At 36.5% G+C, this 19,917-nt stretch overlaps 1 protein-coding gene across 1 annotated transcript; it reads left to right on the top strand.

Annotated features, from left to right (window-relative positions):
* Positions 1-1,361: 1,361 nt before the first annotated feature.
* Positions 1,362-18,999, top strand: EXO1 (exonuclease 1; the record flags this gene model as incomplete). Its single annotated transcript, XM_080615342.1, has 13 exons — positions 1,362-1,522; positions 2,663-2,782; positions 3,660-3,783; positions 4,742-4,879; positions 5,101-5,313; positions 6,986-7,173; positions 7,926-8,022; positions 8,643-8,859; positions 10,223-10,469; positions 11,761-12,214; positions 12,707-12,808; positions 16,805-16,998; positions 18,858-18,999. The coding sequence occupies 13 exons, from the start codon at positions 1,362-1,364 to the stop codon at positions 18,997-18,999; spliced, it is 2,397 nt and encodes a 798-aa protein (XP_080471468.1).
* Between the last annotated feature and the right edge of the window lie 918 nt (positions 19,000-19,917).

The raw sequence follows: 19,917 nt of genomic DNA, 5'->3' as shown, positions 1-19,917 counted from the left end.
CTAGGCTGCATTTTTGTTTTTAGCAATGTATGAAGACAACAAACATCAGGAGTAAGATCAATCTCAGACTATTCTAGGTTCCAGCATGTATGAAAGAAGAAATTAAGGCTGGCACTGCGGAGTCCCTTGTCATCCTAGTCTGGAGAGGGACTTTTTACATGGGCGTGTAACAATACAAGGAGAACTGTTTTAAACTGAAAAAGGGTAGATTTAGATTAGACATTAGGATGAAACTCTTCCCTGTAAGGGTGGTGGGCCCCGGCACAGGTTGCTCAGAGAAGCTGTGGCTGCCCCATCCCTGGCAGCATTTAAGTTCAGGTTGGATGGGGCTTTGAGCAACCTGGTCTAGTGGAAGATGTCCCTGCCCATGGCAGGCAGGTTCTAACTAGATAAGCTTTAAGATCTCTCTAGATGCTTAAAGTAGCTGCACTTCCTTCGCCAGAGGCAAATTTCACGGTTTACCCTTCCATGTCAGAGCCTGTTTTCTCAGCATTTGCAGCTGTCCTACAAGCACTGCAGCTTTCAAGCCCGATTTTAAATGAGTAGGAGGCTTCAGAAACCTCCCGGTACCCAGCACAGGAAAGAACCCTAAATGACCAGGAGCTCAGGGTCAGCTTGGCCACGGACCTAGAGGCCCACACCCCGCCGCTCTTCTCCCTTTTCTCCCCTCCCCGTCTCTCCTCCGTTATCCACGGCACTCCAAAGGCCGGACAGGGCGGGTCGACCTCAAGAGGGTGGAGCTCGCGCCATGCCGGTCCGGGCCTCTCCCGCGCGGAGCACGCTGGGACTTGTAGTCCTCTGCAGGGGCGGGGCCAGCGCCCTGAGCGCGGGCTGCTTGAAAACCCTAGGCGGCTGCCACGCGCCACGGCTGAGAGGAGCGGCGCGGTGCAGGCGCTCAGTTCTCCCGCAGCGAGGTACTGGCTGGTGGCGGTTGGCGCTCGGTGGTCGCGCTCCCCTCAGCACTGCTTTCCCCGCTCCCCGGGCAGTGGCGCTTTGGGGGTGCGGCCCCGAGCCGGGAGAGCTGCCTTAGGCCCTCCCGGGGACGGGTACAGCTCCGGGTGTCAGTACGCGCCGCTCGAGGGAGGGCCCTGTGACCCCTGAGCTAGGCGGTGGGGGTAGGCCAGCGCTTGTCCCCTCTCGTGCCCCCCTCCCGAACCGGTGCCCGCTGCCTACCCGGCAGCCTGCTGGCCCCGTTCCCCGTAGCGTTCGAGGCTTTGCATCTCTTCGGCCGGCGGAGAGGCGCTTCAGCTGCGCGGGAGCTGCTCGTGTCTCGGGTCCACTGCAGCGCCGTGCCCGCAACCCGACTGGTGGCTCCTTGTCCTCACGAGTTGGCTTTTCCCGCCTGTAGTTCAGCCAGCATCATGGGGATTCAGGGCCTGCTCCAATTTATCAAGGAGGCCGCGGAACCTTCACATGTGAAGAAATACAAAGGGCAAACGGTAGCTGTGGACACGTACTGCTGGCTGCACAAAGGCGCTTATGCTTGTGCTGAGAAGCTGGTCCGAGGAGAGCCAACAGATGTGTGAGTCTTTGTTATGTTTCCTCTCGGCCCTCTTACGAGTTAAAGTTTTGTTAGCTTGACGTGTCTTGAGCTAAAATCTAAGATAAATCGGTTTCATTTCTTGCTGTTGCTTCTGAATTACCAGTCCCAGTTGTACTGCTTCGAAATGGAAATGTTGGCTGTAAGTGCATAGTTTTCTATCTGTGCAAAATAAATTTTGAAGTATATTGGGGGAGGGGGAGGGAAGCTCTAAAATATTTTCTGTTATAACTTCAGCGGTTAGGTGAGTTTGTTTGTTTGTTTTTCCAGCATGTCTTGCTCTCAATTATGATGCAATTCATATGTTTCAATTTTAGTGTTATTTTCAGGAGAGTTGTTTGTATGGAGTGATAGTTTGTCAATACTGCTGTGCCAACAGTTACAATGATACTGAGGAATTATGACAGATGTGTTGTGCTTTGAATAAATTGTGGTTTTGCTTAATATACTATATTTTTAGAATAGGTTTTCTGATGTAACATGGATATTTTTACTTACACATTTGTATGTCTAAGGAAGGAAACAAAGAGAAGCTAGTTGTATTTCAAGTTCAGCTTTGGAGCTTAGATCAGATTTGCATAAGTTTTTGCCCGTCTCTGGAAAACCGAGTTGAACTCTTGTTTTGGATTGAATATAGTTTTAAGGGAGGGTTAAGCTTTATATTTTCAGAAAAAAAGGTACTCTGATTAGTTTAGATCAAACTTCACTTATGAAATTTTGATTAAAAGTTTAATTGAAGGCAAGAAGGAGTTGGTGGTTTGCAAATGGGTTCAAATCTCTTAACTCCTACTTCTGTTGAAGAACTGTAGTGTTTCTTCCAACCCAGCTACCTGCCTCTGAATGTAACGACCTCAGAGTCGTTAAGAGTAGGATACACTTTAGTTGAGAAAGAAACTGGCAGTAGAAACATTAAAAGTAGTAGGAAACTTTGGAACAACTGAATTTAATTACGCGAATATTTTATGATCAAATCTTGTTTCCATGCACGTATGATTGCTGATCTTGAACAACAGTTAGTCCTAAACGTACAGTTCTGTTTTCCTGCAAGAAAATATGCAATAGGCTGGTGCTTAACAATAAAGCTCAACTTTTTTTTTCTTATTTTCGTTATTGTTGATACAGTTATGTAGCTTTTTGTATGAAACTTGTTGATATGCTCCTCTCATTTGGAATTATACCAATTTTGGTATTTGATGGATGCACCCTGCCTTCTAAGAAGGAAGTGGAAAAGGCCCGACGAGAGTAAGTACTAAACTGCATTGATTTGCAAGCAAAGCAGTATGTTTAACACTACAAGTCATTTTCAAAATTGAAAAACCTTCAGACTTCAGATAGGTAGTAATCTCCGGTAAGCTTTCCTGCATTGCAGTGTTATTTCATTTAATTTACATTTTAAAATCATACAAACCTCTTCTTAGAGGTTTTATTCCAAAAATAGAAATGCACTTCATAAATGAAAGCACTTCTTATAGAAGAAGGAAGTAAACCTCTGAGCATTAGTTCCTGTAATGTATTAAGGGCTTTTAGTTTACCTTCCCTCATGATCTCTGGACAAAAATTGCCAATACATTTTATTTAAAAATAACACAATCTTCCTCATCTTTCTGTACAAATAATCAGATAAACTTGTTTGTTTGGATTCAGATCTCTGTATAATGGGACTTCTCACTGAAGCAGTGAGAATTTTTCACTAATTCTTTTTATTTTTAAGTTCTCATGAGACATGTGCTTCCTTCAGCATGGGGCAAACAAGTGCCAGTAGTTGAAATTAAATCAATGATGCCTTCTGTCCTCTAAACCGATAAGTATCTAATGTCAGATATTCCCAAATTCCATTAAATATATTTTATGGGATATGTACCTGACAGTGGGCTCATCTCCTTTTACGCTGTGGTTTGCAGTTTCTAGAGTTGTCATTGGTTTTTCTGAGAAACCATTGTAAGTTTCAACATGCCAATCTAATTGCCTTTGTTGATACAATGGCTTATTCTTGTGTTTTAAAATATTATACAGTAGAACAGATTTCCCCCCCTTTCCTACCTGTTTCAGTCCTTTCTCCTACTTGTTCTTTTAAGAGAAAATAATCTGAGATTGGTGGGTATTTTTGTTTATCTTTCAGGAAGCGTCAAGCCAGTCTTCTGAAGGGGAAACAATTATTGCAGGAAGGGAGACTGTCAGAAGCTAGAGAATGTTTTGGGCGCAGTGTAAATGTTACCCATGCTATGGCTCATGAAGTTATTAAAGTAAGTTGTCAATGCTGTTGGATACCAATGGATTTAAAATAATCTATGCAGTAGGTAACATTTCTTTACTCTTTTTTTGTATGGCAACGTCTTCTATGTAGTCAAGAAAAACATCTCCTGCTTGTTAACCTTTAATTGTCCTACGTAAGTTGGATTACATTAGGCACAGTTAACAAACTTCAAATTTATTATGCCCAATGGTATAAATCACATACAATTATAAATATATGCATACATATATAGAATTGCTAGGGTTGGAAGGGACTTCTGAAGATCATCTAGTCCAACCGCCAAATCCAGTTTGCAGTTTACCACACCAAACCCCAAGATGTGTTCTCAAACTTTCGTTTAAAAAATAAGTCTGCACATAGAGGCACTTGACTTGATATATAATTATGATGATGTGTCAATTGAAATACATACTGCTATGAACTGACTTTGGTAACACCAACGGTTTTACCTTTGCTGCACAAAAACTAAATGCAATTTTATTTCCACCCTGCTTGTTCCTCAGAATAGACTACAAAAAAAAATTTGGCTGCTTAAAATCTTTGTAGTAGCTTTTTGCTATCTTTCCACTGCAGCCATAGGATCTTTATCAAAATATTATTACGTTTGTTCTAGTGCTGTTTTCCTTTGTCCAGAATACAACTTCGTGAGTTTGAAGCAGGCACCTGTGGTCAAATGCAGCGAACGTAGTGTTACAGGCCAGCCCTGTAACACTGTTACAACACTGTTACTACAAAACCCGGTGGTTTTGTAGTCTATGTAAGTCGAAGCTGCTCAGAGCTTGGGGTTGAATGTGAAATACTGGGCTCTAAAGTGAGGAGGATGGGTGTTTTTTTTAAAGAGATCATGGTTTCAGTTTTTAAGGTAGAGGTTCTTATGCTTTCAAATGTCTTCAGGTAATTACTGAAGATTAATGCAAAGTACTTGTGTGCTTCTTGTTTATGTACAGGCTGCACGAGCCCGGGGAGTTGACTGTATGGTTGCTCCTTATGAAGCTGATGCTCAGTTGGCTTATCTTAATAAGACTGGCATTGTTCAAGCTATAATTACCGAAGACTCTGATCTTTTAGCTTTTGGATGTAAAAAGGTATGGAAGAAAATACTTTAATAGCTTTTTACCTCTTCCTGGTATCTTAAAGCAGAATTTGAAGTTGCCAAAGGTGTTTGATGTACTGACTTATGCTTCTACAGTAAACAGGGGAAACGGAAGGGATAGGAATAGCACTCAGCTTCTGTTTTTTCTACCAAATGCAACAAACTAGCTTATATGGGTGAAAATAATTGTTTTCACTTCCTCTTAATTTCCAGGTGTTTCTGAAAATTGACAAGTTTGGAAATGGACTAGAGATAGATCAAGCTCGACTAGGGAACTGCAAGCAGCTTGGAAATGTATTTACAGAAGAGAAATTCCGTTACATGTGTATTCTGTCTGGTTGTGACTACCTCTCATCAATTCATGGAATTGGGTTAGCTAAAGCATGCAAGTTACTAAAATTAGCCAACAATCCAGATATTATAAAGGTAAGCTTACTTTCTCTTTGTGTGTTGGCTTTTGGGAGTCTGTACTAGTAGATAGAAAAGTAACACTGAACTAAAAATATATCCATTTAGAGCAGAATTCTAAAGATGCTGAATTAACTGAGATGTTGAAGCTAATATATGTATTTAATGAAATACACCAAAGCAAACTTGCATGAAGAATTGTTCTAATCCTTCAAGGGGTTAGATATCATGTTTGAGGAGAGACTTAATTTTTTGTAAGGCTCTGGAAGTCTTTTCCCTCTCATTACCTGCACTTCTGGTTTTGCAGATTAGCTTATAGAGCTGCTAATTGAACTCTGTTAATTTTGCATAAGTACACTTTCATCTGTGTGTGGAAGGGGAAGGGATTTGGAATTTTAGTTGGTTAATTTTTTGCATTTATTTACATACATATGGATACTGATATTTGTATGGCAAAACATTGTGGAAGAAAAAGTTGGTGTGGTGCAAAACCGAATTTTTTTTGTTGTTTTGTTTGGTTATTTTTTGTTTTGGTTTGGTTTTATTTTTTGTCTTATCCAATAAAAACAAAATCTAGATGCTAAGAAAGTGGGAATAATTTCTGTGTAGCTAGTAAGAGAGAGGAGAGGATTTTAAGAGCTAATAAGAAAAATACCTTATGTGGCTGTCTTGAAGGCAGGTAAATCTAATCCAGGAGAGCATTTAAATATGCAGTCTAATTATCTTCCTGTATTATCTTCTTTGTTCAGTTACTTGCATTTTTTTGTGGGTTTTTTCTCTCACAGGCATCAAAGCAACAGGTTTTGTTGACTTCTGTGGAAGTAAAAGGGGAACTTTGAACTTTTCCCATGCAAATCATGGTTTCTTTTAATGTATCTCTTTTTGAGCAAAATGTCAGGATTTAATAATTTCAAGAAACTTTTTATTCACTGATCTGTTATGTAATGCATCACTGCTGTTTTCCAACAGTACTGGAAAGTCACGAATAAATCAAAAGATACAAAGAGCCGTACAGTGCCAGTTCAAACTCTTCTTGAAATGAGTAAATTTGCCTGTATTTAGAATGCATGGCCAAAACACAGCTGATGTTTTATTTGGAGAGGAGCAGAAAATCTTGCCTCTAGCAGTATGATAAACTTGATCTTTGAAAAAATGTAATATGCCTTCTGTGAAACTGGACAATATAGAGGTCAATGAAGTATTAGAAACTTCTTTGTGGTGCAGTAACAATATATAGGAGGAGGCACCAGATCAATATGTAGTCTTTTGTGATGAGTTACGAAGGGGAAATCTGATTAGTTTTGCGTTTTTTCTATCCTAAAAACAGCCATGGATTGCTTATGTGGTCTGATGATATACATGATATAACTTGATATGCATTTAGTTTTAACAAATATGCCTTGAGGAGATGTATTTCTGTTCAGTTTTTGTATTTATTTATTGGGCAAGAAGTATTTGTAAAGAGTTGAATTGTGTTACTCATGTGATTGTAAACTTAAGAGTGGGAAAATAATGTACCAAACTTTTTTCCTTCACCTGTTTTAAGTTGAATCTGCTTGTTGTAACCGGATGTGTGTTCTACGTGTAATTACAAGCAAAAATACTTACTTGAAATGTATTTAACATTTTATGTAGCCAGTTTGAATGAAACAGTTAAACTTTTTTTTTTGTTTGTTTGTTTTTTTGACAGGTTATTAAGAAAATGGGGCAGTACTTGAAGATGAATATAACAGTACCAGAAGAATACATACAGGGTTTTACACGAGCCAATAATACATTCCTTTATCAGTTAGTTTTTGATCCTGTCAACAGAAAATTAGTTCCTCTGAATCCATATGAAGATGATATTGATCCAGAAACACTAATTTATGCAGGACGGTATCCTTTGTGTTGAAATAACAGAGTGGGGACATAAGGATGAGCAGATACAGTGCCTTATAATTTTCATTGCATCTGTGGGTACTTGCAGTTTTCCATTGCGTCTCTCCTATTGACTAAAGCCTGGCTTTTGCTCAATTTAAAAAGTGTTTAATTTTTTTCTTCTTAATTTTTTTTTCAATAAATCATCAAATACAGGTTATTTTTAAACTATTTGAGTCACTTTATAACTGTCCTTAAATTTTGTCTGCTACGTGTGTTACAATCTTTGCCAGTTTACTTCTTGTGCTCTGTGTACAACTCATTCCCTAATCTAAGCATATCCTGTTTTACCAGATACCTCTTCCTATAGAACAAGTAGCATTTTGCTACATTTGTGCAGCACAAATTTTAGCATGGACAGTTAGGAAAATGAAGACAGAGGGGGCTGTTGAAGTACCTACTAGATTTGTGTGTTCTTCAAGCCACTTAAACTTTGGCACTTCAGAAATTAGAAAGGAGAAAGATGTTAACTTTCCTGCTGATGAGTGAAGGTTTTCATTTTGACTTCTGTGATTTGCTAAGCACTGCAGGTGTATTACAGTAGCTGTTGTTTCAGATTGAGCCATAGGTAGTAATATTAATGCTTTTGGTTAATATTCTGCCACAGCTTTTTAGTACAAAAATGGGAAAACACTAGTTTAACTTTCATGCTATCATTCTTGAAATTCAATGTAATATTCAGCTACTTTCCTTTAATATAATGGGAACAGACATTTTGGTGATGGTACTGCTTTTCAAATTGCCATTGGCAACATTGATATCAACACAATGGAACAAATAGATAATTATAACCCTGACACTGCACAGGTAACATCTTTGTTCTGAAGTTATGTATTAAGATTTTGATGTGGATCTTGAACATTCACGGAAAAATATGACTGAATGTTACCTGCAACTGATTTAGTCGTGAAAATTATTTTGCTATTACAGAAACTTTATGTTCCCACACTCATATTTCTCATTCTTTGTGCAGTTAAAATCTTACTTTTCATGAAATTTGACTTTAATGTTTGATTTACTTTCAGACTTTTTGATAAGTCTTTAATACTATTGACAGAAATAACTGGTTTTAAAAGAAAATTTTTGGACATTTGGATTTCTTCCAAGTATATTACTCTGAGGAAGTTATTTTCCCAAATTAAGTTTTCTGAATAGGAATAAAATTTAAACTTTTGTCTGAGGTGAGCAGTTAGTCACTTGCACCATATTGGAATGCAGAACTCATGGCAGCACAAAAGAGAATTTATATGAAAAGCATGAGAAATATGGGGACAAAAAAGGAAATGTTTGCATAGGATATGTCACTAGTTGTAGTGCAAGTGTCAGAGTCCTTACATGCTAAATCAAGAAATCGTATGTAGAAGACAAAGTTGTAAACCTATGACTTAGGGGTTTTTTTAATTGTTTATTTTATTTTTTTTTAATAGCCTGTGCAACAGAAAAGTTGTGGCTGGAATGAGAGGCCTGCTAATCATGTAAATAGCATTTGGAGCAGAGACTATAAGCTTGGCCCTAATGCAGATACTGTTCCTCATAAAATGCATTTACTAGAGAAACCAACAACCAAAGGCGTGGAGAAGATAATTAGTGTTAAAGGGCTGAAACTTCCAGGCAAAGAGCTCTTGGCAAAAAGGCAAAGGAGTGGTATGTTTTCATTAAAATAAGTACATAAATAATAGTAGAAGGCTGTGGGGAAAAGGAAGGATTTTGTTTTAGACTTAATGGCATGAGATTTTAGAGATCTAACTCTGACTTTTATTAATTGTACTATGTTTTCCACAAGCTGCAAGATTAACAAGCCATAATATTAAAGCCTACATAATGATTAAGGGTGGCAGCAAACTTTCTGCAACACTTGATTTTTGACTTCCTTGGATTTGCTATAAAATGTCATTTTCAATTTTAAATTGTCATGTTTAATAACATCTGTACTATTTTTGGGTTGAATTTCCATTTTATAACGGCTTGTGAAGAAATTAAAATAGCTTACTTTTCCTGCAGTTGGTATTTGGCCAGACAAATATTTAAAGAATGTTTTCTGTGTTCTAACACAGAGCTATCTGTATCCCATAAGTATTCTTTATTCCAGCTTTCTCACTTTCTCCAGTAAATCTGTGCTCTCGTCTTCTACACCACCTAAGTTGTATGTGCTGAAATAACCAGTGGGCTTGTAATAGAAGGGGCATTTTGTTCTCATTGTGCTTTATCAGCTATGTTAATTATTATCCTCTATTTCCTTTGCTTTCTGACTATGCTACTCTAGGACTCCTTTTTTTTGCTTTTGTTACTCCTGGTATCTTCCTACTCTCTGGTTTACTGAAATCTGTAGTTAGTTTGGCAACCTGCCTTTTGAGTCAACTTTAGTTTTACTTTTGTAGAACCATAGAATCAATTAGGTTGGAGAAGACCTTCAAGATCGTCAAGTCCAACCGTTACCCCTAAACTGCTGACTACACTGTTTCTGATAGAGGCGAGGATGCTGTTTGCCTTCTTGGTTGCCTGGGCACAAGCTGGCTCATGTTCAGTGACCATCAATCAGCACCTTTTCTGCTGAGCAGCTTTCCAGCCATTCTTCCCCAAGCCTGCAATGTTGCATGGGGTTGTTGTGGCCCAAATGTAGGACCCGGAACTTTTCCTTGTTGAACCTCATACCGTCAGCCACAGCCCATTGATCCAGCCTGTCCAGATCCCTCTAAAGTTCATTTCAAAGTATTTAAAATAAAAAAGAAAACAAAAATTACAACAAAGAACAACAAAAAAAATTTATTTTCAGGCTTTCTTCCTTCACTTCATCTCCATTTTCACAGAAAGTTATTTTTAAGGCTATGTACTAGAAAACAACTGTGTTTAAAGGCTTCTAAACTGTAGTGTCAAGAATGTTCCTATCGAACCTCATAATACTTTTAAGCCTGTTAGAGTCAGAATGTAGTGCTTTGTTCTCTCATAACTGGTTAATTCTAGAACATCTGCTACAGTGATGCTTAAGTTCTTTATTCTTTATATTTAGAAGAAATCTCTGATGGAGATCTGTTGAACCAATATTCATTTTCAAAAGCAAAAAAAATCAAGGAGAGTGATTGTGATGGCCAAACACAAAAGAGTGTCTCAGCAATACAAAGCCTCGATTCCTCAGGGAATTCTGTCACTCAGGAAAGCTCTAAATCTCTGCCCCGAGTTAGAAATAAATTCGCTTCCTTTCTACAAAGGAAAAACAAAGAGAAGAATGCGGTAATTGTTCCAGGAACAAGAAGCAGGTATGCTTGCATCACTTATTTTAATAACTAGCAAAAATCCTCCTTGTTATCCTGGCTGCTGAAATAACCTCAATACTGAAAATGAGAAAAATGCTATCTCAGATGTTTTTAATGAAATACTATTAATGCACCTGTGCTGAGATGGAACAGCAAAGCTGTGAAGATGGAACCCTTCGTGCTAGGCCTCCTATCTATGTGTGAGATAGGTAAGTGAATAAGGTCAGTATTTTACAGCAGAAATGAAGACAGTGAAACTATTCAACACAGTCTAGCCTCTGGGTGTTGAAATTAATTGAGAATTGGAAGTATTTCTTGTCCTAGTAAAGGTCGTATTTAAATGATATTTGATATATGTCGTATTTAAATTATATTTGATATATGTCATATATCCAAAAAAACAGTAGCTGTTTTGTGCCAAATATGTAAGCAGTTAGTGAATATATTGACTTATGCTGACAGCGATTTTGTTTGTTTCAGTAAAGCCAAATGGGGTCACATTTTGTGACAAATGCCTCTTATCCCATCCCATTCAGTCAGTGCTCCTGATCTCTACAGCAACACTTTGGGAAGAAAGACTTTGGGGTTCTTAGGTTTTGTTTATGGCTTCATTGGTTGCATTTGACCACAGCTACTTGAATTGATTTTATGAAGCACTATCACAATTATGTCTTTTATTTTTCTAATTTTTATCTTGAACATTTTACGTATTGTGCACGGTAATTTTACGGAACTCTTAATACTGGCATTCTTTAGCTTTAAGGTTGTGTGCCTTAAAGGTGTTTCCTGAGCTGAAAATTTTGTTATGTTGCATCAAAAATTAAGAGTTGTCAGTGGTTGGAGGTTCTTTTCTAAAGCAATGCTCAGCATCTTAAAAATCTCTGATTCGTACTTATTTTTAAGAGCTGCTTTTATAGCATGGGAAAGAACTAGATAATTTCAAGTTTCCTTGATAACAACAGTAGTGAAACACTTCACTGCTCTAGTCTTATGATAGTTGGCACATATATTCTTAAATTTTGTAGAATTCCTGGGTGTTTCTCTTTTTCAGGTGAACAACCTTGTTAGTATTTTAGTTGTATATATTTACATAGAGGGGTGGGGGATTTTCTCCTTTTTTTGCTTTTATCTGTTAAAAGCCTCCCTGAAGGCCTAAGACTTTGCCATTGTCAAAATAATTTGTGTCTGCAAGTGAACTTAAAAAATAAAATTGATGGATAAAGAGCCATTGGATTTTGGAGGTAATGTACCCATTTGCAGTAACTTTCTTTTGCTTTCACTTTTTACTTTTTAGGTTTTTCTGCAATGATGCAATTATATTTGACAGTAAAGCAAAGGAGGATGACTGTGATCTAACTCAAGATACTGAGCAGGATTGCCAGAAACAGGAAGTAGAACATGTAGAAGAAGATGTTTCCCAGATTTCAGAAACTGAAAAATCAACAAGGACTATCTTTACATCTCCTGGAGAAACACAGAAAAACTGCTTCCGGTGGTTTAGCAGCCTTATAAATTCGGGAAATCATGGTCCATCTCATACTGTATTTTCACAGCAGTTTCACCAACAGAGAAGCAACTGCAAGGTATCCCAGGAAGATCAGATTAATAATGTACAAAAAGAGACTGGGGCAGCGTGTGGCGAATCTGAGGAAGAATCTTCCCCCTTAACAGAACTGGAACAGTCATCACAGTCTCAAAGGTCTTGTGAGCAATCAGAATGCAGTTTGGAGTCTTCAGAAATATCACAAGTCTCTAACAACAGTTCAGATGTAGAAGTAAGAAAACTAGACATTGTTTCACTATTTACTTTCACTTTAAATTATGAAAGGAATCAGGCAGCAAACTTTTATTTTCAGAATGATATGCTGCAGGTTATGTAGTTTGTGTTAACAAAACTGGTTAATGCTTCACACAGTTGTGTAGAATGGGTTGACTTACTAGCTTAAATCAAGTCTGTTCTCTGGCTTTACTTTGTCTTCAGTCTTTCCATTGCTATCATTACAGTGGGTCATTAAAAAATTTGGTAAGCTAGCTTTTGTGCTCTGCTTTTGTTAGTCCCTGAAGAAGTTCTTTCAGAAAAGCATTTGTATGTCACCATAGTGTTGCTTGCTGAAAATAAGCTCAGGGTTTTGTGTAAGTTCTTAGAACTACTGAAAAAATGATACCTTAAAGTATATATATGTAGATATAAAAATACACATTGTATGTTTTAAAACCAAATGAATTTTCTCTTGATGAAGGAATCTGACTCCAATTCAAAACTGGCTAAATACCAATATACTCAGTCTCCACTATTTTCTGCTCTTCAAACTGACAGAAAAAATACAATCATAAAGACCAAGGTAAGAATTCTTTTAACTTTACTGTGTGCTCTACTTAGGTCCGAAAAATTAGTTTTTGCTTTTCAGTAGTTTATTTTAGGACTCTTTCTGAAAGAATCTTAAGCAATGCACATGTTAGCAAGAAAAAACTATGCCTTTGTTCATCCACATCAGAACTGAGAGTAACTATAACCCTACCACTTATGATTGATATCGAAGTTGCAACTTCTTTGGTAAATTTTAAATGCTTTAGTACAAAATTTGAAGCCAAGCTAAGACAAAACCCCCAATTTTTAATTTTCCTCAGGTGTGACAAATACACAGATTTTTATGATATGAATTGCAGTTATGTTCTAATTCAAATACCGTCACAAGATACAACCTCATTTCATTGCTTCCCTTGATAAATTTGCTAGTTTAGCAGTCACCTTCCTCTTTGACTAGAAAAAGTGTGTTTACATTTCAGAATCTGGAATGGTTTCATTCAGCCTTTCTTGTTTAGTGGTTTTTAGTTAAAAGCCTTGTTAGGCACTGATAAATCAGTACAGAAGGACAGGCAATTTTTCTTCTATGTGGGTTGTTAAGTGTTTAAGGATAATAAGGCAATAAATTTGTCCCTTGTCTTTGTGATATTACCCATTTGTCTTGTTTACAAAACTTCCAAGACCATAAGAGCTAAAAGTGTGCTAATTCCTTGGGCATTGTCATCAGAATTGGCCCAAAGATTAGTAAGTCAAAAGAAGACTCTTCCATCCTTTCATGCATACCCTACTAACTTCTTTCTTTTAGACGACTAAAAATCACAAGTTTCTCTCTGCCAAACAAGAGTATTGTGTGTTTTGTATAATAGTGACATCTTGTGGTTATTATTAGTAACTTCTGTGTTAAGCTGGAATTTATTCTGGAACACCTGATTACAAGAATTGATTCTTTTTCATTAGATTAATATTTTGTCCACTTCTCCTGAACAAGACTGAGCAATGAAATCATTCACACTTTTATTATTGTGTTTTGAAGAACGTATTTCATGTTTTGCTTTCATGTTTTACTCAAACGTATACTGGGACACTGAATATGCTAAGTGCAAGGGAATACACAGTATGGAAGTATTGAGGTAACATAAGCACTACATATAAACAAATTTTCAGGACACTTGGAGCTCTTCAGACAATAGGAATCTCCGGAAAGTCTTTGAGAACAGTAGGCTTAGCTAAAAGCAAACCCTTAATAGGAGGATTTTCCCCTTTTTTCAGCCATGCATTTCCTTCACTTTCTTTATCTACTAGAAATAATACTTATCATGACTTTAACCAGAAAACTGACCTAGCTGAAAACTAACTTGACAGCAACCCAAAGGTCAGTGGTATTGGAACTTTGGCCTGCCCAGACTCTCAGGCTTGTGTGAGTTGTAGCACCAGTGAGACCATTGGAACTACAAGTAGCCAGACTTGAAGACGGTTTTGTAGAGACAAGAAGCAGTAGTTTTGGCTCAATTTTCTCTTAGAATTGCTTACTGAAAGTTAAACAAGGGAAATCTTTGCCGGTATTAAGCACAGTAAAAGACACCAAAGGGAGCAACAAGTTCCAGATTTAGTGAAGATGCAGTCAATTACTTAGAATATAAATTATTCTAATCTTGGTAAGTTATAAAATATATAGCTGATCTGTAAAGAACTTCAATAAATGAGGCAATTTGGTGAAGTTTCCAGCTCTTATCATGGTTCCAATTCAAAATGTGAAGTGCCTCCTAGTTAATTCTAATACCAAAACTAATGGAAGATTTTCTCTAGCAGATGGTAATAAGATGGTGAACTTTCTAGGACCCTGCAGAACTTTTAGTGATAGTATTCCAACTGTAGTTTTTTACTGCTAATTATTTTCTACAATTGCTGTGAGCTCAGCAAAGAGGCTGTGACAAAAGAAAAGAGCAATTTACTCTGATTTTAAGTTTCTCAGCTTTGCCTACTTTGGAGTTTGCTAAGTTATAACTGATGTTATTCAGTATCACAAAGAAATGTAGAATTATGCATGACTTCACATGCTGTTGCAAAATGGCTGAGATGATGGGTCCAGAGCAAAATACTATAAAGCATGGAGGCTTAGGATTTTATTTTTCCTAGTATTCCTGTTGAAATTTTTTTTTGCCTCCATTTTAAACTTCACCCTCCAATTTTGTTTGGGATTCCAAGATCTGCTTAGTCTACTCAGGTAGAAACAACTTCATTTGGATAAAAAGACTATATAACAAGTGTATGTGACAAAATTCCTTTCGGAAAGAACTGAGGTGTGAGTTCTCCTTGAAGAAAAAGCTGCCAACATCTTTTATTTTAAGGTGAAGAAATGTTAGATGATCAATAGTAAACACTCAGATGAGGAAATGCTATTTGCATTAGTTAAGTGAAGCACCTGAAGTAGGCAGAGGTGTGCCATCTTCTACAAATGATCCAGCAAAATGGAAATGGTGATTCATTTAGGGCAAAATGCTTTATTCTTAACGTGATCCAAATGGGAAATATGAGTGTTATTTACAACCTAGGTGTCTTTAAACTTACCTTATGTAGCCAACTATAAAATAAGAACTTACAATTGCAGACACCCAATATCTCTTCTGCAGGTATTGTATTTCTGATAATTATGTTTTGGTCCTCGTAATGACAGACAAAAGCTAAAATAGCAAGCTAGAAGTGAATGATCACTTAGAAGCCAGTAATTATGAGTAGTTCATATCTACCACAAAGTGGCAGAATGGCTCAAACAGTAAAATGTGCTAATGCTTCCAAATGGCTACTTCCCCCAAAATTAGGGGAAAATCGTAAGCATATGTAAGAGAAGAATATGATGAAAAATGTGAATAAGACACTTTTGGTCTTTTGCCACTTCTGAACTTATTTGGCGAAGAAAGTTTTAACTCTGCCCAAAAGCATATTGCATGTAATTAATTATTGTGCTGTGATGGGAAAAGAGTGATTAAACAAATAGCAATTGGTATAAATTAATTTATGAGATGTAGTAAGCTATTCACAGGAAAAAAAGTTTTCTTTTTTTTTTTTTTTTTTTTTTTTCTCTGGGTAGGTCTTTAGTGTGTTTCTTCTGTTGCTCAAAATAAACTCATTACCTCTTGTGCACAAAGTCTGAAAAGTCAAAAATGATCAACAGTGTTGTATCAGTATTAGAATGTGTGATAGCAGCAGTCTGAGTAGCTATCAGATACGTAGCCTGATAGTGACCCCAGAAAAATGACAGGAATGTAAGAAATTGTGGTTAGGGATAAGAATGTGAAATGTGAAAGTTACATAATTATTTTGACATGACCTAATTCCTGTGATATTTCACTTCTTCTGAATATGAAAAAATGGATTCAGGGCTTGGGAACTGCTGAGGCACACTTTTTTTTTTTTTTTTTTTTTTTTTTTTTGGTAATAATAGAGGTGGTGAATAGCTAAACTATCCAATGAAGAAATGTATTTTTCTTTTAATTGAAGTACTGAACTTAAAGACTGGTTCATGAAAGAGGTATTCTGGCCAAACACAGCTGACTACAGGTCTAATGATCCCTGGGGTGATCATACTGATACCTGTGCTCTGCGTATCACTCCATTTTTCATGAAAGCCAGGTTTCAGAGAGCGCAATACCAGAGAGTAGCTTCTCTTAAAGTTCTGAAAGCTGACATTGAAGAGTCATGTAAACAGATGAGGAAATAACTATTCAATAGACTTCAAAACATGCATTCAAAAAAAATATGTATTTGCAACCTCTCAGAAAACAAAGCACTGTAGAAGCTGGTTTGCTAGTTCTTCCAGCTGCATTATGTCTAATGTGTTTGAGATGCCACTTTTTAGATTATAGAAGCTATCCAAATATATCTTGTTGTGGCAATTCAGATGGCATTATCTCAACACAATGTAAACCACTTTTTTTTTTTTTTTTTTATTATTACTATAAGCTTTGCATCATAATACCTGTTGCTTACAGGTTGTCATTTTAACCATTTGTACTGTAATATCAAAATCTCACAGGTTCCTGGTTTACATAAATCCAGTTGTATAGGGTCACGTATTGTACCAAAACTCAAGCCATTAATGCCAGCTAAAGTAAGTGGATTAAGTAGGAAACTGTCACCTATGCAGAAGAGAAATCACTGTGATGCTGAAAATACACTGGGATTGCAAGCCACCATTAGTGAACTCTGGAAAAACTTCCAGTTTAAAAGGTGAGTTGCTTTAACCCCTTACTTTAGCACCTTGTATACTTCTTTTTCCCAAAGAAGCTATTTTCAAAGCAGACTCTACAAGTATCCTCCATACAGATCAATAAAGATAATGGTTTAAGATAGGTATTTTCTACATGCAGTTTTTAACTTCCTAATCTTGATAAAACAATGAAGTATGATTTCTGTTAAATATGCTCTTCTAATTATTCTTTTGCTTTCTAAGCAGGAAAAGGTATCAGCTAAATTTAATTTATTCAAGTAGTGCATTTAGTTTAACGTAATTTATATTAAAATTATTACCGTTGTTTGGAATCAAATTCCAAAAGGCATTTCTTAGTCTAAATGCAAAAGCTGCATAAAAGTTGCCAAATTTAACTGAATACAAGGTTGTTTCTAGTTAACTTTATGTGCCTCTCACATTTTGAGACAGCTGATTGTCAGAACTGTTTTGCTTTCAAAATGATGGTGAACTTATGGAACATTTGCTAGCTGAAGGTTCTGGTTACAAGAGACATTTTTAAAATTTTATTGTTTTCCCTGGGGTAGATGACTTGGCTAACTGGAAGTTTCTGCAAGTATCTTCAAGGTTTGAACTTGAAGGAAAATAATTTTTATTAGAAACAAAAAGATAGCATAGATATTCTAGCTTATGCTATTTCTGTGTCTCAGGTAAAAGCTCCTGTGGCAGAGTTTTCCTAGCTCAAGTAGAAATCTCAACTTTGAATAAATAAGCTTTATTCAAATGAAATTATTATTCTCTTTAATCTGAAACCAAATGTGAGTAGGACAAAAGTATCCTCTTTTCACTGAGTAACAAATATGAGACTGGTGGACATATGTTAAATCAGCTGAATATGTTTTAGTCGGTTTGGGCTTTATTATAGGCTATTATAAACAAGCAACTGACTTCTTTTTAAAAATATCACTTGCAGTATTTACATTTTTAGAAAGCTTGCTTTTTATTATCCTTTTGATGCAGGTTAATAATGATAGTATTAAAGAAGAAGTAAAAATGTTTGTGTATGTGTTGCTTGACCTCTAATTGGTAATGTCTGACCAGGGTTGTTCACAGGGAGAAAATGAATGTGTTTTGATTTATCAGAATACAGGCAGATAGAACAGAGTGAGCCTAGATGGCACTCTGTTCCTTTTCTCTGCTGATGGTTGCAAGACTTAACGCCCAACATCTACATGTTGTATATCCAGTTTTGGTTGGTCTGTAACTTCTGGGTATGTACTGGGAATATATATTTTTTTACATATTACTTCTATATAAATGAAGTACTATGAAGTACTTTTTTATTAGCTTTTAGATGGTTCTTTCCTTAATTTATTTCACAAAAAGTTTTTCTCACTGCCAGGACTTATTTAGCTCTGAGTATTCTGTTTATTGGGGTTGGTTTTGTTTTCAGATTTTAAAATGTTTCTTAATTAGCCTTACGTTTTCAGAATTACATTGTTTGATGGCAAATAAATCTTGTGGGACACTAATCTGTTCTGCCCTAATGGCAAGACTCGCAACATTTGTATGGAACTATAGTTATTCAGGAGACTTAAATGTTAAAGAAACACATACAACCCAGAGTAGGATTGGGTACATACAGTCTTTCATATATAAAGCTAATAGCTATCATTCTGCCACAGGATTAACTGGAGCAGTTGAAATCACATTCAGTTGTAGTAAAATTGAAATTTAAACTTTCCAGCACAGATTTTTATTCTGGGATTATTAATAGATAAGTGGGTAATTAAACAAGGGGTCTTGCTTTACTTTAAACCTTATGGTCTTACAAGCCTGTGGTTAGAAACATGTAATGTAACATTCTTGGGTTTTGTTTTGTCTTTGTTTTTTTGTGCAGAGAATATGAAAAACTTCCTTCTTGTAAAAAGTCAGATCCATTGTCTCCAATCAAAGATAATGTACAGCTTACTCCAGAAACAGAAGAAGAAATCTTTAATCATCTGGAACACAGACATATTCAGAGGGCTATATTCCAATGACCTGTATGCTGTGCACAATAGGGTGCATATTTTATCATTGCAAAAATTTACCTTCTGGGTATTTCATACATATAGAAAAGATTTTTTGAAAACCAACTATATTTTAGGCTGACTAGAAATTTGTCATCTTTTTTTATAAAAGTGTGAATTGAAAAGTACAGTTTCATACTGACTGGAATAAAATCCTTAAAATGCCTATGTTCTCTTATTCCAAGTCCCTACACTAAACTTCTGTCCAAATCTTTTTCAGCTGCCCCTAGGCATTTTATGTAGGTCACACATGCAATCCAAGTTTCTACAGAAGCTGTGGCTTTGCTTTTGCACAACAGCAGCAGAACAAGTTTGTGCCTTAATTTTTAATAGTTGATATTATTCTTTTTTGGTTTGTTTTTTGTTTTTTTTTTTCCTCTTCCTTCTTTCCTCCTGAGACTAATCTGGCCCCAAGAGAGGAATATAGCTGCTGTTCAGTGTTCATAACAGCCTTCACTATACTTCCAGCACTCTAATAACTATTTATTTTCCCTGGAAGGTAAGATCTGCTCTCTCAGCAGTTACCTTTCTGTTTGATACAGTCATATTATTGGTGGGAATAACTTGGGGATTGCAAAAAGGAATATCACATATTTGGTCCCAGATTCTCACATTAATAGAATGATCTCTGAAAAAATACGATGTTTTCCTCTGTTATACTTGCTCTTTCCACATTTGTAGTCTTATCCAACCACAGACAGAAAATATCATTACTCACAGCTAAGGGCTACAGAAAAGTGTTGTCCTTGCAACAAATCAAGCTTCAGTCTTTAACAGCTGATCAACTAAAAGGAAAGAATCCAGAACACAAGAGTCCTTGGTTTGGATGACTGAATTATCATTAAAAAATATAATGAGATTTCAGATATCTACCATTAAAATCAGGAT

This window comes from Psittacula echo (genome assembly GCF_963264785.1).
Source record: "Psittacula echo genome assembly, chromosome: 4".
NCBI classification, from domain to species: domain Eukaryota; kingdom Metazoa; phylum Chordata; class Aves; order Psittaciformes; family Psittacidae; genus Psittacula; species Psittacula echo.
This window is presented reverse-complemented; position numbering and strand designations above follow the sequence as displayed.